Source organism: Somniosus microcephalus, chromosome 5, assembly GCF_052327205.1.
Source record: "Somniosus microcephalus isolate GS21.2 chromosome 5, FLI_Smic_1.0, whole genome shotgun sequence".
In the NCBI taxonomy this organism is placed as follows: Eukaryota; Metazoa; Chordata; class Chondrichthyes; order Squaliformes; family Somniosidae; genus Somniosus; species Somniosus microcephalus.
Window position 1 is genome coordinate 94,323,491 of NC_140991.1, and position 26,753 is coordinate 94,350,243.

Sequence of the window (26,753 nt, forward strand, 5' to 3'; positions counted from 1 at the left end):
AAAAGTGAGTATGAATTTCCCATCACCCTCAATCTGATCCCCATTGCCTCTCCTCACCAGCACTCAGCTTTAGCAATCTCTTTCTCCACATCCCACTTGACACTGACATCCATGCACCCTTACCCATTCCCTCTCTCTCTATGGTCACATTCACCTAACTATTCGACTATGCAGCCCTCACACTCCCTATCACTGTGATGCTATGAAAGCAACTTACAAAACACAGGGAGGGCCACCTCACTCCATCTTTGTCTCCTTCTAAGCATCTATGCTATGGATTCTCTACACTCACTCCTTCATTCTCACTCAAGCTCCACTTGTCTCCCTCATTGCAGGAAAAGAGAGCTCACAATAAGAGAGAAAGAGTGAGGACAGGAGGAGGGCCACCCTCAGTAGCCCAGCTCACCCCCTGGTAGGAAGCGGTCCTGGAGATCGTGGGAGTGAAGGACAATGCGCAAGTCGGGGATGGACAAACGGGTGCATCACAGCAAGCTGGTGACAGAATAGTTTTCCATCTCTCTCATTGAGATTGCATGAGTTGCTGATAATGATTCTGAAGCTCTAACAGATGGACTTATGATTATCTGCAATATGCAATGTGCATGTAACCTTGGCATCACATCTCTGACTCTTTTCTTTACTCCCCACAGGACCATCGACAGCACCCGTCCCCACTAGCCAGGAGGAAGAGCCTGAGCATCCAGACTCCTCAGAGGAAGCTGCAACCTCTGAGGGCGCAGCATCAGCAGAATTAAGCGCACCTAGCACCAGCGCAGACGATCACACCTCAGTGGGACCTTCGCCAGATAGAGTAGTGTTGTCACTTGGTGTATCACAGCTCACAAGTGAGCATCAGCAGATGGTGGAGACAGGGACAGCAGTGGACAGTCCTCGTCGGAGGGCACAGGACTCTGCCAGCTTGGCTCAGCTGCATGTCGACCCTCTGCCTCTGGGTCCATCCACAAGATCAGCGGTGCTGGAACTCCAGGAACAGATGCAGGAGTCTCTGGCAGATTTTGTCTCCAGGGTTGCTGCGAATGTGGAGCGAATGGAGGAGTCCATTGCGAACATGAGCAGAGCCTTTGTGGAGTCATTGGCGCATGAACGCATCACCATGGAAAAGATGGCAATCTCCATGGAGGTGATAAGTCGCCAGAGTGCAGAAAACATGGCGAGTATTCTGAATAGAATGACATCTCTGAAGGAGCGATGGTCATCTATTGAACAGAGAAACCAGACCTTGTTGGAAGTCCTTCTGAGTAGGTCTGCCAGTGTAGATACGGGTCCCCATGGCCCCCCTGATGTGCAGCAAGGTGCTCTCAAGCCACTTGCAAGCGCTGAGGGGGACCTGACCCATAAGAGGGAAGTTAGTGGCAGACATCAAGGAAGTGGGGGCTCCTCTCCAAGCGCTCACACTTCCATGCCACTGCAGAGCTCTCAGTCAGAGCTCCACCAGAGTCCACACCCAACTGAGATCGGCGTATCAACCCCTGCACAGCCGCAGGAGCAGCAGACTGTTGGCGAGCCCTCACATGTTCGCAACCCCGGAGGACGCCCGCCAAAGGTGTCGAAACTGGAGCAGCAAGAAAGTGAGCAAGGGGCCTCCACATCTGCTGAAGCCACAGGGGAAGCACCACATAGGAGCACGCGTAAGAGAAAGATACTGCGCAAATAGTCACAAGGGTAGTCACTTGGGTGAAATTTGATGTTTAATATTAAAAAGCCATCAGATGGCTACCGTAAATAAAAAAATCTGATGGCTACTGTTGCAGTTGTGGTGTGTGTCATTTCGCTAATGGGACTTCCACATTGAGGGCTTAGGATTAGTTGCTGTATGCCTCAGTTGAGGAAGTGCTCAGTGAAGGTGGTGAGAGGGGTTTCCCAGGAGGTCACACTGGAGATGGGTGTCAGGCTCCAAACTTCCACAGCTGTGGTTATGCCTTCTAAAAGTTCCTCCAGACCTGAGACAACAAAGTCCTGCCACCTGCAAATGATGGCTGATCAAATATCCTATTTAGTGGTGGGGCTGCAGCTAATAGTCAGCAATCCAATTGTGCTCCCACCAGGTTTCACCATCGTGTTTCAGAACAGGCGTGTTTCATGTGGGAAAAGGGTTAAAATCACAAAGGCCTTTCAAAATGGGATAATAGAGGCAATTTAGTGCTTGTTAAGGGCCTTAAGGGCCTATTCCGCAACTTGGAGGCGGGACGGAGACGGGAGCAGTAAACACGATTTCTTGAAAATTGCTTGGAGGTGGGATGGAGGCGGGGTTGGGCCCACCCGCCGCTTTTTGCAATTTTAACACCCCAGATGCCTCCATTCCCGCCTCCACAGCCCTGTGAAATTCGAGCCCAAAGGTTTCGATTTTGCCGGTGGTCAGGGGTCGAGTTTGGAGGTGGGACTGCTGGCAAAATTTAAAAGATTGGCAGCGGGTCCCGAACCCGCTTCCAACCCGCCTCCAATCAACCTTCCCGGGAGTCAGGTCCCTGATTTGCGCAGGGACCCAACTCCTAGCAGCCGGGAAGAGGATTATAGCCACTTAACTGCTTGTTAACAGGTAGTTAACAGGCAGTTAAGAGGCTTTTTCAAATTTTGCCAGGTCGACTGCGGGCTTCCCAATGTCTGGACACCACACCAGGGAAGTGTGGCGTGTTGTGAATCTACTCTAATGTTTCTTCATTGATGACAGCTGCAGAAGTGGTGTGAAGGATCCAATGGTACACTGGTGAGTTTCAGAGGTAAGGAAATGCTGGGAAAATCATTTTTAACGTAATAGACTTTTCTGTAGGTACAGTAAACTCTTTCTTATCCGGCACCTATGGGACCAGGATGATGCCGGTTGAAAAAAAAATTCTGGATAACAGAGAGCTATACCTACCACGGTGCTGCTTTTCCACTCACCATCACCACTGACTAACTTGGCCACCGTGGGAGTCTCGGACTCGGCAAAATGAGTGCTGGATGGATTCGGCAAGATTACCGGTTATTGAGGTGTTGTTTTGCATTGAGATATATCTATTTTGCCGGTTATTAAAGTATTCCGGATGATAAAGTGCCGTTTAAACAAGAGTTTACTGTAATAAGATTTGAAGTGTCTGTGTAGTCCCAGCTCATTGGGAGAATCCCTCTAACCAGTGACAGATCGCTTCTGTAACCTCACCTGCAGCTGCCATCTGTTTTATCCTAAGGAGAGTCTCTGGAGAGCCTGAGTGCAAGGGCTCACCTTTGTACAGTGATTGGCAGTGTTTGCAGCACCTCAATGCTGTCAAACACTGAAAAATCATCTGTCAAACAAAAATAAGCGTGTCCCCTTTAAGAAAACCAGCAGATGCCGCGTCATCAACTGATGTCACCTAACACTGGCTTTCTCTTAATTGGCTGGCAAGCCCACAGGGCATGCTTAATAAGCCCAATTGATGCAAAATAGCATCTGTGCGTCGGGTGTCGTTGGGGGCAGGATCGGAACCCACAAATCAGCTGACCTGCTCCCAACTCACCTCTTCAGGTAAGATCGCGGCCAAAGTATTTGTTTAATTTCTCTGTCATTTCCTTATTCCCCATTATAGCTTGTCCTGTCTCAGACTGTAAGAGACCCACATTTACTTTCGCTAATCTTTTCCTTTTTACATACCTATAGAAGCTTTTACAGTCTGCTTTTGTCTCTTGCTAGTTTACTTGCATATTCTATTTTCCCTTCCTTTATTAATTTCTTGGTCCTCCTTTGCTGAATTCTAAAATCCCTTTATGATGCCTTTTATGATCACTGGGATAGGGAAGGAGCCATTAGAAATCCACAAATTGGCTTCTGGAAAAAAAAGATCCTGCTTAAAATATTCTATAGGCTTTTTTGTGGAAGTCACTAAGGTAGTGGATGAGGGAAATCTGGCAGACTCTGTCTCCCTGGACTTTCAGAAAGCCTTTGATAAGATACCGCACCCTAGGTTACTTCACAGGATAGAATCTTGTGATATCAGTAGAAATTTGAAATGCTGGAGTAGGAATTGGCTCCAATCCCATAGCCAAAAAGTTGTAGTTAAAAGATATGGTTCACCTTGGAGACATGCTACTAGTGCTGTCCCCCAGGGATTGGCCCTAGGCCCTCTACTCTTATGACCTGGACAGTGGTATTGGGAGTATGGTAAGTAAGTTTGCAGATGACACCAAAATCTGCACAAGTGTTAAGATGGTAGGGGAGTGAATCAAATCCAATAAGAATTAGGTGTGCTAGGGGTGTTCTGGACTTATCACATGCAGATAGCACCCTCTGGTGGTGGTTATTGTGTTAGCAGTGTTAGTATACAGCAGAGGTCAGTTGACCTTTCTTCCTGTTTCACCCCGGAAGTAGTTTCCCAGAAAGAACCTGGCAGAGTAATGGAGAATTCCATGTGAGAATCTCAATCCTGTGTAATCTCATCTCATATGTTAGGCCAGGCGCAATATCTGTGAGTATCTTTGTTTGTTAACATGATAGCAACTTTGTCAGTGTAGTATTTGACAATACTTTGTTTATAAAAAGTTAGTAGTTGGTATTTACAGAAGTCCAGCTCAAATGTTAGTTAGTTATACAATTAGCCTATTCTATTGTTATAAATATGTATATATCTTATGTAATATCTAATGTATAGTACTCAGTTCTATGTACAAAACATACTTTGTCTTTGTTTACAGTTTCATAAATTTGTTCAAGTAAAGCTTCAAAACAACAAACCGGCTTCTCAAGGAATTATTTGAATAAGTGTTTAACTTGCTGGATAACTAGATAAGAGCACGTCTAGCGAGAGCAGTACAAGGGGCATGGGCCACACAATGGCAAATGGCATTTAATTTAGATAAATATAACGCCATGCATGTTGGTAGGACCAACAAGAATACATGTAACATTTGCAGGGAACTATACTGAAAGAGGATGAGAGAGAAAAAGATCTTGGATTTATTGTGCACAGATCACTAAAGGTCCATGGTCAATGGAGAGAAACTGTAGCTAAAGCTAACAGGGTATTGGGTTGTATTAATAGGACCATCTTGTGTAAACTATTTTGACACTATACTGATCGCTAGTCAGACTGCATCTAGAGTACTGTGCCCAGTTTTGGTACCCCGACATGGTGGGTGATATAGTGGCCTGATAGAGACCTGATAGAGGTGTATAAAATAATGAACAGGCTGGATAGCATCCCTATTGATAGATTATTCCAGTTTACAGATTGGGGAGGACTAGGGGACATGAATTTAAACGACGTAAGAGTAGGTATAGACTCAATGTTAGATGGTTTTTCTTTTCCCAGTGAATTGTGAGCTCCTGGAATACACTGCTGGCTGGATGGTGGGTGCTGACTCTCTGCCTTTAAGAGGGAGCTGGACTGGTTCCTGACTGGGGCAGAGAGTGCATCATACAGAAGGTAAGTGTCTTTATCGGCAATACTTGGTCCAACTGATCTCCTGGGCTGGTTTTGATTGCCTAAGGGGTGGGGGAGGGGGAAGGAATTTTCCAGCGTATTCTTTCCCTTATTGGCCCTGGGTTTTTTAGGGCCTTGGACCCTAAAATTGATATATTGTAAATAGTTGAGAATTATATACTTTTGTTTTACAAGTTATAAGTTACTGAAAGATGACTGGAATGAGTAGTATTTTACTACATTTTAATATGGTAAGTAACAGTAAAGAGTATAAGAATCTTTAAGCAAAGGGAAAAAAAACATAAAACCCACCAATTATTGTTCAGAGATCAACATCACTCACCCACCTTCTCATCATATCCTTTCTCCCAAAACACATGCAATTGGCCCTTGCGCAGTCAGCATGAATGGCGTACACAGTTCTGGTTCTTCATAGTACTGGTTCTTGAGTTTCTCACAAGATTTCAATGGCCATTGGATCTCAATTGTCATTAAGCAAAGATTTCTGCGCATTTGTATTGTTTCTGATTCTCCTGATGGCATCATACTCCCAGACTAGTGCTTTCTCTTTACTAGTGCAGGCAAGTTTACATGTTTAACCTTTGATGAGTTTTTTAACTATCACTGCTCATCTTGCTACTGAACGCTTCCAACTTGCCACTAAATCCTGCCCCTTTGTTGCTGCTCCTGGTGTAACAAAATGAGTCTGTTCTGGAATAAAACCTTCCCGATTAGGGTTTGGTTGAGGGTTAAGATTGGCTGTGGATTGATTTTGGGGTCAGCGCTTGCCCAGACAATAGGGTGAAATTATTTCAAGGGCAATTTTGTTTTGTTGGATTGGAGTGTTCATTTTGAGGGGGAGAATTTGCATGAGATGGATTTGTCAGGGTGAGGGGAATCTGATATATTTTGAGAAACCAGCTTTAGTGCTGCCCTTGGCAGCCTTGGTGCTGCTGCTGCTCTCCCTTGCTGCTGGCCAGGTTCAAAGGTTGCAGGGGTGGGATTAAAGGTATATAAGTGGCGCTTCGGTAGGGGGGAGCATCCATTCTTAACAAATTCCATTTTAACCACTAATCCCTGGGAATTTATTCTACCCTTTAGGTGAAAATGTTCTGCCTGACTTCTTAATTTTGAATTTATGTCTCTGTAATGAACCCTAACATATAGTGAACAATTTGCTTAGATCAGTTTTGCCAATTCCTATCATGACCTTGAAAACTATGGCCCCAATATTAATGGGGAGCCGGGGAGGGTACGGTGCAGGCCACAATTGGCCGAAGAACCCGGCACAAGCCAGGGGCATGGAGGCCCTGCCCATCATAATGGCAGGGACTCATTAGCATATTGTAGCAGCAGGGGGCCATAGCCAGGGACAGTGGGGGGTGGGGGGAGATCGGGAGGGTTGGGTGGAAGCTGGAGATCAGGATGGTTGGGGATGGGGAGGCTGGTGATCAGGAGGGCTGGGTGGAGGCTGGAGATCGGGATGGTTGGGTGGAGGCTGGAGATCGGGATGGTGGGGGGTGGGGAGGCTGGCGATCGGGAGGGTTGGGTGGAGGCTGGTGATCGGGATGGTGAGGGGTGGGGAGGCTGGTAATCAGGAGGGCTGGGTGGAGGCTGGGGATCGGGATGGTTGGGGATGGGGAGGTTGCTGATCAGGAGGACTGGGTGGAGGCTGGAGATCGGGGTTGGGGGAGGCCAAAGGCTTCCTTGAGGGGCCGTGGGGGAGCACTCTTGCTCCTCCTGGCCTACAAGGAATGCTAAAAGTGCCACTTGCCTTGAGGAGCCAGCACCACCTACCTTGGACCAGGTGCCAGTAAACGCACAGGTCAGGCCTCTCCCTCACTTACTATTAAATTTAAGTTATGCCGCTGATGATGTCATTGGGCCGCGACTTTGATATATTAATTAGGCCCCCACCTGCCTTTTGCGGGAGCCTCATCCATGGTCTGATTTCAGCACTTTAAATTTTAAAGGGGTGGGAATGGGCTCGGGTTCCACGTTATTCATATTTTAACCCCCAATCTCTTCCACCCATTGGTTGGGGGGGGTGGGGGCTTTTAAAATCAAGGCCATAAGTCACTTATGACCTAAAAGTAAAATACCACGTGATTATCAGTCTGACAGCACTCGGTGCTCCATAACTTTTGTCAGACTTTTGCACTTGTTGCTGGGAAATTCTTACTCATGTAGGGGCAGAAAATGCACAGCTGGGATCTTTCCCTGCACCCGAAGAGGGAGGGCCTCATCTAAATATTCGGGGTGAGCTGGCAGAGCCTGGCGGGCATCCGCAGACAGCTCGCCCGACAGAAACATTCAAATTCAGGCCACCTGCCTCGCTGTCAGCAGCCCTCGGCTAAGTCCCGGGGTTGGTGTGGCGGGGGAGGGACAGCAGGATGGGGGCCGATCGTGGCCAGCCGTGACTGCCGGAAGTACTGTGGAGCCATGAGGAGCGGCTGTTGGCTAGGCTGCACCCACAGCCTGAAAACCAGGCCAGCTGACTTTATTGCAAGGGTCCTTAAACAGGTGCAAGGCCTTTCATTAGCACATGCAAGGGATCCAACACCTGTTTTCAGCGGCTGCCCTGGACACCTGAAAAAGTGGCCAACCCAATTTTAGCTCGGCGTTTTTTGGGGGAATCCTTGGGGTGCAGAACCTTGCACCCCAAAATTGCATTTGTTTTATGCCTGTAAAATGGGTACAATGAGGACCAATTTCTACCCCATTCAGTGAAAAATCAGGAGGCAGTGTGAATGTTTTTTGATGAGAGAGAGTTAACTCTGCTCTGGGGAATGAATGGGATAGCTGAAGAATGCTGACCCCAGTACTTTAAGGGTAAATGACTCGAAGTTTTCATTTAACTTCATGGTTGATAATTCAACAGTGATAGAAGGTTCCAGAAATCCATTTTGCCATGTGCTTGTTGAGCAACCACTGGTCATTTACTGAAAGGAAAGAAATAACTTGCATTTATATCGTGCCTGTCACAACCTCAGGACGTCCTAAAGCGCTTTACAGCTAATTAAGTGATTTTGAAGTGCAGTCACTGTTGTAACAGGCGGCAGCTAATTTGCACACAGCAAGGTCCCACAAACAGAAATGTGACTACACATACAGACACTAGAAACCCTTCCACTGCATGCTAGAATTAGGTCATTCCTTGCATCAAGCAATGGAAATAATCTCTCATTATTAACTTCAGCCAATGCAAAGTACTACATGACCTCACAGATGATCCAATCACAAATCTAGGGTATCAATATAACATTGTTCAACCTTGACTAGTTACATTCCATAGAAAGTATTCCAAAAGGGCTGAAACTATAGTGTTCCACATAATATTTACACCCCCCAGCTATGTATGAATCCTTATAAATTTCAATGCCATTTCTATTTTAGAAATATAGAAACATAGAAGATAGGAGCAGGAGTAGGCCATTCGGCCCCTCGAGCCTGCTCCGCCATTCAATGAGATCATGGCTGATCATCCAAACTCAGTACCCTGTGTTATAAATCTCATCATCATTAAGAAACTACTCATGAAATAACGCTGGACGGCCAGCTGGTGGCGCCGTCCAAGGAGTATAAATACTTGGGCGTGGGCCCAGCTTGCCAGGGACATTTTGCAAGACAGGAACTAGTGAAGTACAACTAGACCTCCATGTTCTGAAACAAGTTGATTAAAGCCTTGCTTTATACTTAAACCAGATGCGTAGTGAGTTTTATTACATCACCCTGTCCCTGCTTTCTCCCCATATCTCTTGATCCCTTTAGCCTTGAGAAATATATCTAACTCCTTCTTGAATATATTTAATGAATTGGCCTCAACTGCCTTCTGTGGTAGAGAATTCCACAGGTTCACCCGGTTCATTTTCCTCAGTTTTCTTGCACTGTTTTTTTGCCCTCCTCTCCCCTCCTGCAGGCATTGACTGCTTGCTGGTGGACAGTTCCACAGACATTGTCAAATGAATGGAAAGCAGATCTCAATAACAGCGTTGCGAATGCAAAAATGATGGGAAATACATCCAATGATGTCATCCTGTCATATGTTCATAAATAGTTGGACGATACATACCAGACGCCAGTTCTGTCGGAAAATCACTGAGTGGCATCGGCTGGTGATGAGTCAGCAGAATCTGCCTGACATCCGCCCCGCCCCTGCATCTGCCCAGATTTAGCCAGTTTAGCGGCATAATTAACAAAGAAAATTTGACCCTAATGTTTCCCTTTGAAGACCATCGGAACACAAACGAGTGAAGACTTGATCCAGATTTGATTGTACTGAGAACAAAAGTCGACTAATTTTTCTTGGGAGGTGAATTTCTTGGATGAAGCGCTGAGTGAACTGTTGTTGATTGTAATAAGTTACTTCATCCATTGTGGTGTCTCCCAGTTTACAAGCAGCATTAAATCTACATCTGAGTGTTATTAACATTGAATTAATTTTTCAATACATTATTTCAGGAGGGGAGAGGAGGGAAAAAAAAGTGCAAAAAAATTGAGGAAAATAGAAATGGCATTGAAATTTATAAAGATATGTACGTGGATGGGTGGTGTAAATATAATGTGCAACATGACTAATAGCACCAAATAAAAACACAAAATTTGAATTCTGTCATAGCAGTAACACAGTGAAAATACCAGAGGGTTTATGTGGCTAAAGTCAGGCATAGTAACACTCTGAGAGTTAACCCCTTTCTTCTATGGTGCAAATAGTAACTCTAGCTCATGGGGAGGAAAATACTCTGAGGCTACAGTCGCAAGCTGAAAATCTGTTTAGTGTTTTAAAATTCGATTAGTAATTTAAACTGGTCTAAATTTGCATAATCTTCATAGCGTGACAATAAATAGAATACGTGGTTACTGTACTTACATCGCTTTCATGACCCTCTCTGAGGTTATAGGTGAGATTTTGATGAATGTCCTCTTTGAACTTATGAGAGTATTCTGGGTACAGCTCCAGCACCTCATAGAGACCTTTCAGATTAATACACTGAAGGTCGCAGTAGGTTAGAGCTTTAACGTCTGCGTTGGTTTTGATAACTTGATCTTTATTTGCGAGATTTGCACCAATCAGATCACCTTTACCTGTAATACAATAAGCAAGACAGATCAGCATAACATTTTGCAAAGAATAGAGAACTGGGGTTCAAACATATTGCATCAATATGACAAACTAAGGCTGATTTTCCTGGGTCTCATGGAAACTAGTGCAATGCATGGGCAGCACACAAAAAATACCATTGCACCTGACATCTGTATGTGCACCTGGATTTCACCTTGGGCCTAACTTGCATCCCCTGGAAGTTATATGGGCGATCGCCTATCAGGTGCCGCGATGACCGTCCAGAATTTTAAAGCAAAGCTGCGGATCTTTAAGCAGGGAGCCGTTTCATCTTGGGGCCTTGGGAGAACCTCTTGAGGTATTGGTGAACACTGAGGCTGAGTGAACGTTTTGGAAGCTGGGTGAACATGCTTTAAGCCCACAGATTGTGAGGAAATATCCTGGAGTGCTTCAGTGAAATTCTTTGTGCCAGTGGATAGTTTTACAATTGGCAGTGCTAAGGAGGACGATTTTGTGGCAGGAGTGGATAAAACAAGCGTCAAATCATTCAGAATGCAAGTAAGGCCTGGATAAAGGCGCCCTGCTTGGTTGATGAGGCCATTGAGCGGCTGTTGCAGGAAGCGGAGCAAAGGGAGGCCTGCACTGTTTCACTGCCTTGGAATGAAGATCCTGAAAGCAATGACACACATGAGGCCATCAACAGTGTCAGCACGGTGCCAAGGACCTCACCAGGAGCAGGGAAATAAGTGTGAGCTTTTACACATTTGTTTGTTTGCCCTATGGCAACAACCCAGTGCTTCCTGTTACTCACTGTTCTTTACTTGGTGTTAAAACATCTTGCAAGCATGGTACAGTCTCATGCCCACTTAGGAAAGGCTTCCTGGTCATGAGCCCATGGAAATGCTACACAAGCCAATGTAAGGATGTAATGCACGAAAGAGCAGCAACTTAACACCACACTCACAGTCACTGCTAATTCTTAATGCAAATGGAAAAACAATATCGTCCTGTTGTCATCCTGGAAGAAAAAGGTGGTGGTGGATGGATGTTTTTCAGACTGGGAGGGGGTTTGTAGTGGTCTTCCCCAAGGGTCAGTTTTGGATCCAGTACTCTTTCCAATTTTTATGAAGCAACATAGACTCGGGTGTAGGGAGCAGCATTATAAAGTTTGCAGATGATTCGAAACTTAGCGAAGTAGTAGATAGTGATGAGGATAGTTATAGGCTTCAGGATGACATAGACAGGATGGTGCAATGGGCAAAAGCATGGCAAATGGAGTTCAATGCGGAGAAGTGTGAAGTGATGCACTATGCAAAGTCTAATATGCCACCTTTAATCCTTTAATTCAGGTGCACAGTACTCTCGGCTGTACTGTGGCAGCCTCCATGGACAGGCTCATAGAAAAGGTAGCTAATACAAGGCTGGAAATAATGTCTACAATGTGCTGTGCCAATCCTATATTGGGATCTGACAACCCTAAGAGCTATGGGCAGGGTGGTAGCGAGGCCAGGAGAAGGGGGAAGGCTTGGACAGTGGATGTTGGTGCTATCTCAGCAGAAGGCTCCAATTCCCTTCACTCCCCCAGCTCCCCCACCCCTACTTCACAGGAGCCTGAAAGAAGCCAGGGTCAGGTTGCCCCACTGTAATAGATTAGCTGCAGTCTGAAGCTGGCCCATCTGGTGTGAGAGATCATGAACCACCTCAAATCCCAGCTGCCATCTTCCTGCTCTGTTCTTGCCTCAATGAACCACCTCAATGAAGCTCCAGTTAACTGTGCACAAAAGACAGTCACTGTAAGAAGAGGGAGCATCATGGTGGATAGAATTAGGTTGACAGCCACAATTAGATGTCTGTGCAATAAATGCGCTGGCTGCAGATTATGCTTTGTGCAAAGACTTTTTGATGTGACAGGGAGTTGACGTTCCTGTAGTATGCAAAAACATGATGAGAAGGATTATGGATGGATTCAGAGTGGGTTCTTCAGGGATAACTTTATTGTAGAGGGAGGTCAAAGGGCAGGATGGAATGGAGGAGTTGTCCTGGATGGCCTGATCAGGAGAAGGTTTCCAGGATGAGGTTTCTTCAGCTGCTTTGGCCAATACCAGCCTGATCAGCTTGTGGTCCACCTGAAACATTGATTTCCTCTTCTCCTGAATCCTCCTGCACCTCCTCATTCCATTCCATTTCTTAATCCTCTAAGTGGATGCCCCTATCAATGGCTAGGTTGTGGAGCACCCAGTATGTAACTATGATTCTGGATACCTTCCCTGGGATGCCCCCAGAATAATTCAGGCATCAGAACCTCTGCTTCACAATTCCAGTAATCTTCTCAATACCATTCTATTGGAAACAAGAGATTTAGTATATCACTGCTTTGCATCAAGAGATGAAGCCTATAATGGTATTGTGAAGGAATATACTAGAGCCTTTTTAGAAAAATACACTATCTTATGAAAGAATTCTCGCCTTGTTGAAACAGGACAAGTTGTTGACTCTGAATAAATAACCTTATTGAAACAGAAGGTGGATGGCTCTGAGTAGCTGACCTTTTGGGAACACAATGGTCAACCCCTGGATAAGTAATATAAATTAAACTTTGTAAAGATGGCACATGAGATAAGGAACATCTGCCCTCATAAAGATGACACATAAAATAAGGGACACCTGCCTTTCACACCTTTTTATATGGTGAAACCAGAACACCTGGAGATGTGACAGATTCTGGAATATTACAAGCTGATGTGGCAGTAAAGAATTGCAAAGGTCAGCAGAAAGATGAATAGTGATAATTAACTTGTATCAGCAGAAATCTTAAAGGAAATACAACTGAAAAAGGGTATAAATATTGAAGACTCAATGAGATAGCAGACTCGCTTTAATCGGGCAAAGCGATTCTCGACTACAGAGGCGGCTCTGTGGTCTTCCACTCTTTGTACCTCGGGGATCAAAGGTATTTTGATATTGATGGATATCCTGTATAGAAAACTGTAAGAACTGTAATACTGTAGCGAAGTTAAGATTTAAAAGTCAGATTCCCTGTTAAAAATAAGATCATATTTTTTCTCATTTTAGACTGATTCACCAACTGTAAATTGCATGTCGGTTATTTTAATAAATCTCTATATAGTTTTAGAATTGTCTCACAAGTCTTCTGTATCAATAACTCAAAAACTCAATCTCTGTACACTCTTTGGTGGAGAGTTACATTTCTGAGGGGAGTTCTCCAGACCCTCATAATATACGGGATGTTACAGTCTAGCTAAACTTATTAAAAGTGCTATCTGGAGGATGGTAACATTCTCGGGTTGTTCCTTTCCTTTAGGAAGAGATAGCCCAGACCTTTAGACCCAGTTAAGGGTGTTTAGGATTCAGCTACCTCAAACTTTAGTTGAAAGTGAACATTTGAGAAATACGCCTGATCCAGTGCGCAGCCAAGATTTCCTTGCAGCAAGCCGTTCAATCCTTGACCTTCTCCAAACAAGGTGGAAAATTGGATTGTCTGAAGATGAAGGCATTGTGTGAGCTGCCAGGAAAACTTGCACTCACCTGCTTAATTTGTGCTGAGGATTGCACATTAGCTGCATATTAATGGAGTAGTGCCCCTTTTGATTCAAATAAGAGGCTTTCCTCTTCAAGAGCACCCATCAATCATGCCCTGTACCCTGGGCAAGCCATTGAGTCAGTAGAAGTCAAGGGCACATGCCTGCTGCTGTCTGGCTTCCATGGAAAAAACAACATATTCATTGCCCCTGGCAAACAAGGCATTCCTGACCTGTTCAGTGCACTAAACACTGCCAGCTGGCTTATGTAATATATCTCTCTAATAGCTCCCTGAAACTTTTCAGTGTTATAGAAATTGAATGCTGTGGTAATCTTTACTGCCACAGGCAATGCAGTAGAGGCTCAAAACCGTGGTTTCAGGTTCTCTTTCTACAGGCAATATAACCTTCTGATGACCTCTATGCTGAACCAGAGCCCGCAGAGGCATTACTCCTCAATAATGTCCAGAAATGTCCATAAGAGTTAGTGCTCTCCTCCTCTCTTGCTGCCTTACAGTGCTTGCATCCAAAACAGCTTCCTGTTCCTCCTCCTCCTCCAGGCAGCACAACTACAGTGAGATTCCAGAGACATGCTCCAACAGGCAGCTTTGACACTTGTCCTCACTGAAACTAAAACTGGAATAGCAAAAGCAATGAAGTTTTCACAGTAATTGAATCTCCTGTATGTCAGAATTCTTGCTGACTCAGGAGTCCCAGCACTCAAAAACTCTTTGCTTTTTGCTAGCGCCATCTTTTTACAGGGGCATCTACCCATGTCCTGTGCAGGTCGTTCTAATATCATAAACATGCCAAAACTGATTCATTTGAATCCACCCCTACCACAGTCTTCAGTTGCAGCACTGCAAACATTTTCTCAGATGAAGTAGGAAGTTTGTGGCAGTGCTATGGGAGCATTGATCTGGCATTATGTGTCTCTGCCCACAGATCCAGTGGATTGCACCTCCCGTTCAAGTGCTCCTGGGATACTATACCCAGGAAAATCAGTTCTACTGCTACCATACTACAAATTGATAGCATTTCAATAGTTTAAAGCAACTCAGGTTACCCACCTTAAAAGCTGTGACAGTGCGCTTTCATCATCATCATTCAAACTATATTAATATATCTTTAATGGAATGAACAAAGAAATTTCTTTCACAGTTTTGAGTAAATGAAAGCACAGTAAATTCAATGAAAGCTAAATGGAGAAATAGGCTCAGGAAATCTGCGAGGGGTGGGCTCTGTGGAATTATGGCAGAATCATGGCTGCTTTGGAACTCTGCCATTAACCTGGCCAAAGATTTTGGGGTCAGGGGGAGGGGTTTCCAAGAATGAAACTTCCATGGTATGGGGGTGCATCTGGGGCTTCCCTCCACCCAATATCCAGGAAACACTGATAGAAACTAGCTGACCTTGGAGTTCCAGGTATCGCTTTCCCCCACCAGAGCTACTACCTGGTTACTTGAAATAAAATAACCTTTCTAGTGTCCAGGTCCCAATCACGGCCTGGCTCCAAAGGTGGCTCCCACTTCCACTGGTTTTTCCTACATTGGGTCCTGACTGAAGCCTGGGGCTTACGTCGATGGCCTTGTGGTGGGGGGTGGGGGTTGGGGTGCAGAAGCTCCGTTCTCACAAGGTCATTTGCTGCCATTGCAGCAGACGTCTGCCAAATCAGCGGTGCAATGACTGATATAAGTGACTGCCGGTTTTAAACGTGAACGTTTTAAGTGGTGGGTGCTGTATTCTTAATTCCTAAAAGGCTCTATTCAGTGAAACAAAAATATTATTTGGAACATTAATGCTAAGGCAGGATTTTCTCATTTACTGGTACACGTCAATATTTTGCTTTTATCGCCTTAAGTGTGCTGTGTTTTTTTTCATTCATTCTCGGGATGCGGGCCTCTCTGTCAATTTATTGCCCATCCCTAGTTTGATGGTGGGCCTTCATCTTGAAAGTGGTTTGATAGAATTGAATGGCTTGCTAGGCCACTTCAGAGGGCAGCTAAGAGTCAACTATGTTAGTGTGGGACTGAAGTCACATCAGACCAGGTAAGGACAGCAGGTCTTCCATAAAGAACATTAGTGAACCATTTGTTTTTTACAACAACCTGACAACTTTATCGTCACGTTTACTGATACCCGATTTGTTTAAATTTCCAGATTTTTCTTTAAACTGAATTTAAGTTATTAAACTGTCCTGATATAAGTCAATGCTTTGCTTCTATCACCCTAAGTGTGCTGTGCTTTTTCTCATTCTTTGGATTAACTAGTCTAATAACATAACCACCACACTAGCATACCTAGTTACTGGGTTATCATGAGAGTGTGTGAAAGGAAAGGGGTGTTAGTGTAATTTAATTCTTAATTCTGAATTGCCAAGGCTGTCTATTTATGTGAAATCACTTGAGTGGTTACAGCGTCACAAATTTTCATCTGCAGTATAGTGGAAGTGACATTGTGATGGCTCAAATGTCCAAAATGGTTCTATTGCATCTTGACCGAACAGTAATGAATAGAGGAGATGGAATGTACCTTTTACTATTTACTGAGTAAATGGGTGGACATTACAGCACATTGTCTGCATGGCAGAACCCGAAACTGAAAGTGAAAGACAAAGTAAAACCGAGCCCCCCAGCACCCCCTTCAGGTAACACCCGGGAACTGGGACAAACTTAATTGAAGCAAACTCAAAACACAACACTCCTTTCCCCCAGATAAAACCCCTTAGTCCTCCAGGCGTCTGGGACGGAATCTAACCCGACTTGAGCGCCGCTGGACAGGCATAGTCGGGGTGCCACTGCTAGCCGCAGGAAAACCTTCCTCCGTGGTTGATGACTCCGTGACACCTTCTGTCGATGTGGCTTCCGTCGTTGTTGCAGGAAGCAGGCCGTCACTGCCTGGCAGAGGTGGCGGAGACAATGGCCTAGCCTGTGACGTCTCTGTTACTCTCACCGGAGTACGACCCCGTAGCTGGTCTACGTGGCGTCTGTGTAGCTGGCCATCAGGTGTACGGACGCTGTACGACAGGGGACCTGTGGCCTGCTCCACCACGGCAGGCATCCATTTGTCTCCTCCTACATAGCAACGGGCAAACACAGTCTCTGATGGCTCGAACTGCCTGGCGGTGCCCTGGTGATTCTTAGCCAGCTCTTCTTTCTTTGTGTGCATCTCATCCCTGTAGTCCGGGTGTAGCCGGTCCAGTGCAGTTGCCAGCCGGCGACCCATCAGCATCTCGGCAGGACTCTTCCCCGTTGCTGAGTTTGGTGTGGTATGCTGTGATAACAGGAACCTGGCCAATCTGGTTTGCCAGTCCCCCACCGATATCCTCACCAGTGCCTCTTTTATGGTTTGCACCATCCTCTCTGCCTGCCCGTTAGAGGAGGGGTGATAGGGCGCTGTGGTCACGTGGCGGATCCAATTTCTGCCTGCAAAAGCCTTGAACTCCGCTGACGTGAAGGCTGCTCCATTGTCCGAAACCAGCACGTCGGGGACCCCATGTGTGGCAAACAGCAAATGCAACGCGTTGATCACTGCACTGGATGTCATGGAGCTCATGATAGCCACCTCCAGCCATTTCGAATGAGAATCCACCACTATCAAAAAGACCTTCCCCTGAAATGGCCCTGCAAAGTCAATGTGGAGTCTTGACCATTTACGAGTGGTCCACTCCCAGGGGTGAAGGGGAGCCTTGGATGGGCTATGGCGAGTCAGCTGACATGTCTCACAGCTCTTTACCACCTCCTCCACGTCTCGGTCCAACCCCGGCCACCAGACGTAGCTTCTCGCCAATGCCTTCATGTGCACAATCCCAGGGTGTGAGTCATGCAGCATTTTCAGCACCACCTCTCTTGTGGCGGCAGGAACCACCACACGGCTTCCCCAGAGCATGCAGTTCTTGTGTGCAGACATTTCATGGCGCCTCTGAACGAAGGGCTTGAAATGCTCCTCCTGGACCTCAGAGGGCCAGCCATGCAGCAGCCGGCGTAGCACCCGTGATAAGACTGGATCTTTCTGTGTGAGGCTGCCAATCCACTGGGCATGGAGTGGGGCCTCCGGAACCTCCTCCAGTAGCAGCACCTCCAGGGGTGGTGGCGTCTCGGCCATCGGCCGGTTCAAAGGCAAGCGACTCAGAGCATCAGCATTAGCCAGCATCTTCCCAGGCCTGTAGCAAAGTTCATAACTGTAGGCCCCCAACATCAGACTCCACCGAAGCATACGCGGTGATATGATCTGGGGCATGGGCTTGGAGTGATGCAGGAGCCCCAAGAGTGGCTTGTGGTCTGTGTAGATGACGAACTGTCTCCCTAACAGGTACTGGCTGAACTTCTTTACCCCAAATATGATGGCTAGGGCCTCCTTGTCAATCTGGGCGTAATTACGTTCTATTGTTGAGAGTGTTCTTGAGGCAAAACTGATAGGCGCTTCCCGGCCATCTGGCTCTATGTGACCCAACAGAGCTCCCAGCCCGTATGGTGAGGCATCACACACCAACACCAATGGCTTGTTTTCATCATAGTGTGCCAGAACCTTATCTGCTTATAGCAGTTCCTTTGCCTGTCTGTAGGCTGTTTCATGAGCTGAGGTCCAGTTCCACACTGTTGCTTGGTCTAACAGCCTGTGCAGTGGCTCTAAGATTGTGGCTTTGCCCATGAGAAAACAACTGTAGAAGTTTAACAGTCTGAGGAATGCCTGCAGTTCAGTCTTGTTCTTGGGGGTGGGAGCGCTCCTGATAGCCTCCACCTTCTCCGTAGTCGGATGCACACCGTCTTTGTCCACTCGGAATCCCAAGAACTCCACCCCATTGGCAGCGAACACACATTTCTCCTTCTGAAGGCGTAGTCCTACCTCAGCCAGCCGGCGTAGTACTTCCTGCAGCCACTCATCATGGGCTTCCTGTGTCTTGCCTGTAATCAGTATGTCATCCAAGTAAGGCTGAACTCCCGGAACACCAGCCAACAGGGTGTCCATGAACCTCTGAAAGATTGCCACAGCCGTAGACACCCCAAACAGCAGCCTTGTGGCTCGGAAAAGTCCTCTGTGGGTGTTGATTGTCAACAGCTCGGCTGACTCTTCATCCAGGACCAGTTGCTGGTATGCTTGCTTGAGATCCAGCTTCGTGAACAGAGTGCCTCCAGCCAGTGTTGAAAACAGCTCTGTAACTGTTGGTAAGGGATACACATCTGGTAACACAGCAGTATTAACCGTACATCTGTAATCTCCACAGATTCGCAGGCCCCCATCCTTCTTTGCAATGGGCATGATAGGGGTGGCCCAACGGGAGTTCTTCACTGGCAAGAGAACCCCTTGGTTCACCAGCTTATCCAGGGCCTCATCCACCTTCTTGCGCAACGCAAAAGGAACTGGTCGCGCCTTGAAGAACTTAGGCGCTACCCCTGGGTCCACTTCGATTGAGACTGGCGGTCCCCGACAGGCCCCGAACTCACCAAAAACCTCTTCATAGTTCTCCAACATAGGCATTATGGGCTGTCGCTGTACCATGTGTACTCCTGTCACTTCAATACCGAGGGGCTCAAACCAATCTCTGCCCAGCAGGCTTGTGCCCTGCCCCGCCACCACATAAAGTGGAAGTGTGTCCTTGACTGCCTGATACTTAACTTCCACATGAATCATACCCAGCACCTGGAGTTGAGCTTGGGACCACTGCCGTAGCACGCCACTGACCTGAGCCATCGCCGGGGGTTCACTTGGCCACAGCCTATTGTAAGTCTCTTCACTTATCAACGAACATGCTGAGCCTGAATCCACCTCCATGCAGAGTGGTGCCCCATTCATGATCACATTTGCCATGTATCCCCACCATCTGTGGGGTAGCTGCTCAGCTTCCGTGGTATACACTGTGTACTCATCGTTGTCCTCCAGTGTCAGGGTGTGTGTCTGCGATGCTTGTGTTGGCTCTGCTGCAGCAGCCTAAGCTTTCTTCATGCAGACACGAGCTATGTGTCCTCTTTTCTTACAGAAATGACATACCGCTGACACAAATTTGCATGTAGTGGAACCATGGAGAGCCCCACAGCGGAAACATTTTCTTCCTGTCACTTTAGTTGCCTCCATGTCTCTCGCAGCAGCAGCTGCATGTGTGGTCTTGTGCACCTCCTCGGCAGCCTGAGATGGTGCTGCCTCTGTACGGAGCATACGTGTGTTCATCGATGCAGCCTCTGCTGCTAAAGCCTTCTCCTCGGCCAGCCGGAACGTCAGGGCCTTCTCCGCTAACAGCTGTCTCTGCAATGCCGAGTCCAGCACTCCACACACAATCCGACCACGGAGCATATTGTCTAACTGGTCACCAAAATTACAATGTAATGAGCGTTTCCTCAACTCAGCAATGTAACTTGAAATAGATTGTCCAGGCTGTTGTTTACAATTGTGAAAATGGAAACGCTGCACAATCTCTGAGGGTTTTGGGTTAAAATGTTTCTGCAGCTTCTCAATCAAATCAGCATAATCCACCTCACTAGGTTTATGAGGAGCTACCAATGAACGCAGGACGGAGTAAGTAGCAGCTCCGCATACACTTAGCAACACTGAGCGCTTCTTCTCTTCTTTGTCAATATTATTGGCCTCAAAGAAACACCCCAGTCTTTCTGCGTATTCCTCTCATGAACTGTCCTTATCCCCAGAGAACTCTTCAATATGTCCCAAGGTCGTCATAGTTTTAATGTGCACTGTCCCTTTAAGATCCACGGACTTTTTTCTTTTTAAAAAAAAAATATTTTTCTCCTCCGGCCAGAGTTACGGTAGCTACACTCACGGTAGTTGCCTGGCCCACACAATACTCTGTCCGCCATCTACGCCGCAGCTAGCCAACTATCAAAATGTCGTTGATGTTGCTAGCTGAGTGGCCCGCTCATCGCAATTTCCAATATCACGGCTGTAGGTTCGCATGTCTATCTCCGTCCTTCTAGAGAGTTCAACAGCCGCCTCATCGCCAGTATTGCATCTTGACCGAACAGTAATGAATAGAGGAGACGGAATGTACCTTTTACTCTTTACTGAGTAAATGGGTGGACATTACAGCACATTGTCTGCATGGCAGAACCCGAAACTGAAAGTGAAAGACAAAGTAAAACCGAGCCCCCCAGCACCCCCTTCAAGTAACACCCGGGAACTGGGACAAACTCAAAACACAACAGGTTCGATCATCTGACTGGCATGTCAGATGACACATAAAGCCCAATTGGAAAAAAAATCTAACACTGAATAGAATCTGTCTATCCTAGATTCAATCTCCAGCAGCATTAGTTATTGTTTTAGAGTTGTAGTTAAGTTACAGAACCAAAAAAGAAGCCTGGAATAATTCAACAAGATTCAAGGAGAATATAGATCAATTAAACATCTTCAGACTCTGTGGTATATAAACAGAAAATGCTGGAAATACTCAGCAGGTCAGGTAGCATCTGTGGAGAGAGAACAGATGCTGTCTGACCTGCTGAGTGTTTCCAGCATTTTCTGTTTATATTTCAGATTTTCAGCATCCGCAGTATTTTGCCTTCATGGCTCAGCTTCACATATTGCAGACACATATCTTGCTTATCAGTCCTGTTATAATCTAAACCAAATAAGACTCAACTCAAAGGAATGGATTGTCATTTAAAATGAGGGCCCTGGACATTTTAATTGTCTTTAAATGATTTGGAAATTTGGAAACAAATTTTAAGATTAATTTAATTAAAAGTACAATAAGAATAAAACCGGACAGACCGCTCGGCTTTGACCTAGGCATCGGATTTGGACACGTCAAAGGCACACCCCGCCCAGTTGACCCTGCAAAGTCCTCCTCACTAACATCTGGGAACTTGTGCCAAAATTGGGACAGCTGTCCCACAGTGTAGTCAAGCAACAGTCTGACATAGTCATATTCACAGAATTATATCTATCAGGCAATGTCCCAGACTCCTCCATCATCATCCCTGGATATGACATGTCCCACTGCAGGACAGACCCACCAGAGGTGGTGGCACAGTGATATACAGTTGGGAAGGAGTGGCCCTGGGAGTCCTCAACATTGACTCTGGACCCCATGAAGTCTCATGGCATCAGGTCAAACATGGGCAAGAAAATCTGCCGATAACCACCTATCACCTTCCCTCAGCAGACGAATCAGTACTCCTCCATGTTGAACGCCACTTGGAAGAAGCAGTGAGGGTAGTAAGGGCACAGAATGTACTCTGGGTAGGGGGCTTCAAAGTCTATCACCAAGAGTGGCTCGGTAGCACCACTATTGACCGAGCTGGCTGAGTCCTAAATGGTATAGCTGCCTGAGGCACTGTCACAGATGCCAGCCTTCAGCCAATTTGATTCACTCCATGTGATATCAAGAAACGGCTGAGCGCACTGGATACAGCAAAGGCTATGGGACCCGACAACATCCCGGCTGTAGTGCTGAAGACCTGTGCTCCAAAACTACCCGCACCTCTAGCCAAGCTCTTCCAGTACAACTGCAACATTGGCATCTACCCGACAATGTGGAAAATTGCCCAGGTATGTCCTGTCCACAAAAAACAGGATAAATCCAATCTGGCTAATTACCGCCCCATCAGCCTACTCTCAATCATTAGCAAAGTGATGGAAGGTTTCATCAACAGTGCTATCAAGTGGCACTTACCAATAACCTGCTCACTGATGGTCACTTTGGGTTCTGCCAAGACCACTCGGCTCCAGACCTCATTACAGCCTTGGTCCAAACATGGACAAAAGAGCTGAATTCCAGAGGTGAAGATTGCACAGTGTTCAGTTCAATTCACAACTCCTCAGATAATGAAGCAGTCCGTGCCCGCATGCAGCAGGTCTGGACAACATCCAGGCTTGGGCTGATAAGTGGCAAATAACAATTGTGCCATACAAGTGTCAGGTAATGACTATGGCCTAGAAATTGAGTTTTGGCGCTGCCAGGGCTTTAGCGCCGGAAGTTAGTGCCGGAGCTAAGTCGCGCTGGTCGGGCCCAAAATTCACTGGTTCTGCGCCCAAACGGCTGCCGGCGCTGCTGAAAGCTGTTAGCGCCTGAAAACTGGCGCTATGCGCTGAATTTCGACGCTATTCCGGCGCTGCGGCGCCCGCTGCGGTGCGGCAGGTTCGGGAAGTGCAGGCCTCCTTCTTCCCTTAAGGAGGAGCTGCCTGCACCCGGCCGCGGCCCGCGATAATCTTATTAAAAATGAGCCCGGCACCTCGGACAAGTGCCGGGCTTGCTTCTGTTCCGGGGGGGGGGGGGGGGAAGTCCGGGGAGGGAGCTGCGGCCAGGCGGGCGGCGGGGAAAGCGGCCGGCCGCCGCGGGGCCTTTAATGCGCCGACGCAAACTTGTGCAAGGCACCTCTGCCAGAACGTTGCTTGCGGCTGCCACGGGCGAGGTGGCCGCAAGTCAATTTCGGCGCTGGGGCCCGTCACCACGGCAACCGGGACGCTGCGCACACCGATGACGTCATCGGTGCCGGCGCAGCGCTACCGGTCTACCGCGGCGGAAGGGCCCCAGGCAATTTAGGCGCCGGTGCCAATTGCAGCGCTAGGCCCTCTAGCGCTGCAAAATCGGCGCTAAGGGCACTGAATTTCTAGGCCTATATCTCCAACAAGAGAGTCTAACCACTGCCCCTTGACATTCAAAGGCATTACCATCGCCAAATTCCCCACCATCAACATCCTGGTGTCACCATTGATCAGAAATGTAACTGGACCAGCCACATAAATACTGTGGCAACAAGAGCAGGTCAGAAGCTAGGTATTCTGTGGCGAGTGTCTCACCTCCTGATGCCCAAAGCCTTTCCACCATCTACAAGGCACAAGTAAGGAGTGTGATGGAATACTCTCCATTTGCCTGGATGAGTGCAGCTCCAACAACACTCAAGAAGCTCGACACTATCCAGGACAAAGCAGTCTGCTTGATCGGCACCCCATCCACCACCTTAAACATTCACTCCCTCCACCATCGTCGTACCATGGCTGCAGTGTGTACCATCTACAAGATACACTGCGGCAACTTGCCAAGGCTTCTTCAACAGCACCTCCCAAACCCGCGACCTTTACCACCTAGAAGGACAAGGGCAGCAGGTGCATGGGAACACTACCACATCCAAGTTCTTCTCCAAGTCACACACCATTCTGACTTGGAAATATATCACCGTTCCTTCATCATCACGGGGTCAAAATCCGGGAACTTCTTACCTAACAGCACTATGGGAGTACCTTCACCACATGGACTGCAGCAGCTCATGAAGGCAGCTCACCACCATCTTCTCAATGGCAACTAGGGTTGGGCAATAAATGCTGGCCTTGCCAGTGATGCCCATATCCTGTGAATGAAAAAATGAATTTGGACTCGGAAATCGGAAGTACAATTTAAAAATTTGCGGATGACACCAAGTTGGAGGCTGTAGTTACACAAAGGAGGACTGTGACAAAATACAGGAAGACATTAATAAACTTGTAGAATGGGTGTGTAATCAGCAAACTTCAATATAGATAAATGCAATGTCATACATGTTGGTAGGGAGAATAAGCAGGCCACGTACTCCTTGGAAAATAAGTGTCTAAATGGGGTAGAGGAAGAGAGGCATCTGTGGGTACAGATACACAGATCAATAAAAGTAGTGATGCAGGTTAATAAGGACATCAAAAAGCAAACAAAGCACTGGGGTTCTTTTCTAGAGGGATAGAATTGAAAAGCAGAGAAGTTATGTTAAACTTGCATAGAACCTTGGTTGGACCACACGTGGAGTACTGTGAACAGTTCTGGTCTCCATATTAGAAAAATGATATAGAGGCACTGGATGTGATGAAATATTCCATTCATCACTGCCTGTGACTGTGGTCGGTTTCAGCTTCATTTCCCTTCCCCCAGTTCCGTTTCCTCACCATTGTATTGTATATTGGAATGTGTTGTGTGTAGGGCTCCGCCCATACCTGGCCCCTATGTAAGCAAGCTCAGTCTGGCCTCATATCCAGTACTGCAGCCCTCCGGATGGAAGATACCTCTCTCCACTACGTGTTACCTTCTAAGTTAATAAAAGCCTTGTTTTGTTTCGCTAACATCGAGTCTCGGAATTATTCAGGTACATCAATTTTATTAACTTATTTTTCAACACAATGGATCAACTCCTGAAACCCGAACGTTTGGATTTGGATCAGCATGCTCCGGACGCATCAGCATGCTTCGGACACTGGTTTATGTGTATGGAATTCTTCCTGGACAATTCCGCAGCCGTCAAAGATGCTACGGACGCTGCGAGTATGAAACTCGGAATTCTGCGGAATTGGGTAAGCCACCGGGTTTACCCCCTCATACAAGACGCCGACACGTACCTGGCCGCCTGCGACATCTTAAAGGCGCATTACCAGCAGCCTACGAATGAGGTGTATGCTAGGCATCTGCTCGCTACTCGCGCACAGCGACCTGGGGAATCGGTGGAGGAGTTCCTAGGCACCCTGAAAATGCTTGGCAAAGACTGCAAGTGCCGAGATGTAAAAGCCGCAGTGTACACTGACGAGCTTGTTCGCGATGCCTTTATCACAGGCCTCAGCTCCACTTACATCCGGCAAAGACTGCTGGAAAAAACGGTATTGGACCTGAAACAGGCTGCGGACACCGCGCGATCCCTGGATGTGGCCCAGAGAAACTCGGACGCCTACTCTTCAGCCCGCGCCGTCCACGCCGCCACGTGTGCACCAAGGGCGCCGCCATCTTGGAAGGCATCTTCCCCGCCCGGCAGCCCGACACCGTCGGGGCCCCGCTCTCCCCCCAGAAGCCCTACGACAGCCGCGACGCGTCGGGGACCCAACTGCTACTTCTGCGGCAAGCCAAAGCACACCAGAAACCTGTGCCCGGCGAAAGGCACCACCTGCTTTAAGTGCGGTAAGAAGGGGCACTTCGGGAAGGTGTGCAGAGGGAACCCCGCCGGAAACCCAACCGCCGGAAAACCCGCCACCGCCGCGTGCGCGCCGTGGGAGCGGCCATCTTGGACGCCATCTTGCCCGACCTCGTGGGGTCCGCCATCTTATGAGCAGACAGCGTGGACACCATCTTGTCTCGATCAGGGCCCTACAGTGGCATCGGTCACAGTGGACCAGACCAGGCCGCACCCGCTATCCAAATCAATGGTGGACATCGAGGTAAACGGGTGCAGGGTTAAATGTTTAATTGACAGTGGAAGCACGGAGAGTTTTATCCACCCTGAACTGGCACAACAACTCTCCCTAAAGGTGGTCCCTACTCAGGGTACCATCTCTATGGCTGATAAAACCCAGACATCGACCATTCTGGGTTACTGCATGGTACAATTGTCTGTTAACGGAACTGTATATGATAATTTTAAAGTATTAATCATGAAGAATCTATGTGCGAGCGTGATCTTGGGCCTGGATTTCCAGTGCAACCACCAAAGCATCACGCTCAAGTACGGTGGGTCCCAGCCACCCCTCACAGTGTGCGGTCTGGCTACCCTGAAGGTAAAGCCGCCTTCGCTATTCGCGAACCTTACCCCTAACTGCCGGCCAATAGCAACCAAAAGCAGGAGGTACAGCTGGGAGGACAGGCGGTTTATCGCGACCGAGGTAGACAGGCTCCTGAAAGAGCGCATTATTGAACGCAGCAACAGCCCGTGGCGCGCCCAAGTGGTAGTGGTAAGGGGTAGCGAGAAGAAACGGATGGTGATCGACTATAGCCAAACGATCAACAGGTACACCCAACTAGATGCCTACCCGCTACCCCGCATATCAGAAATGGTGAACCAAATCGCCCAATACCGGGTGTTC

General features: G+C 47.3%; 2 protein-coding genes across 2 annotated transcripts in view; both read right to left on the reverse strand.

Moving 5' to 3' along the window:
• The window catches only part of LOC147117214 (voltage-gated delayed rectifier potassium channel KCNH8-like), a 139,392-nt gene extending 126,750 nt beyond the window's left edge, over positions 1-12,642 (reverse strand). Inside the window, exons 1-2 of the mRNA XM_085989349.1 lie at positions 12,561-12,642; positions 10,267-10,481 (exon numbers count right to left, since the gene is read on the reverse strand). Coding sequence (XP_085845475.1) covers positions 10,267-10,481; positions 12,561-12,642 — 297 coding nt within the window. The remainder of the gene's footprint in view (positions 1-10,266; positions 10,482-12,560) is intronic.
• A 111-nt stretch (positions 12,643-12,753) lies between these two features.
• The window catches only part of LOC147117215 (voltage-gated delayed rectifier potassium channel KCNH8-like), a 172,071-nt gene continuing 158,071 nt past the window's right edge, over positions 12,754-26,753 (reverse strand). The window contains exon 8 of the mRNA XM_085989350.1: positions 12,754-12,798. Within this exon, the coding sequence (XP_085845476.1) occupies positions 12,754-12,798 (45 nt within the window). The remainder of the gene's footprint in view (positions 12,799-26,753) is intronic.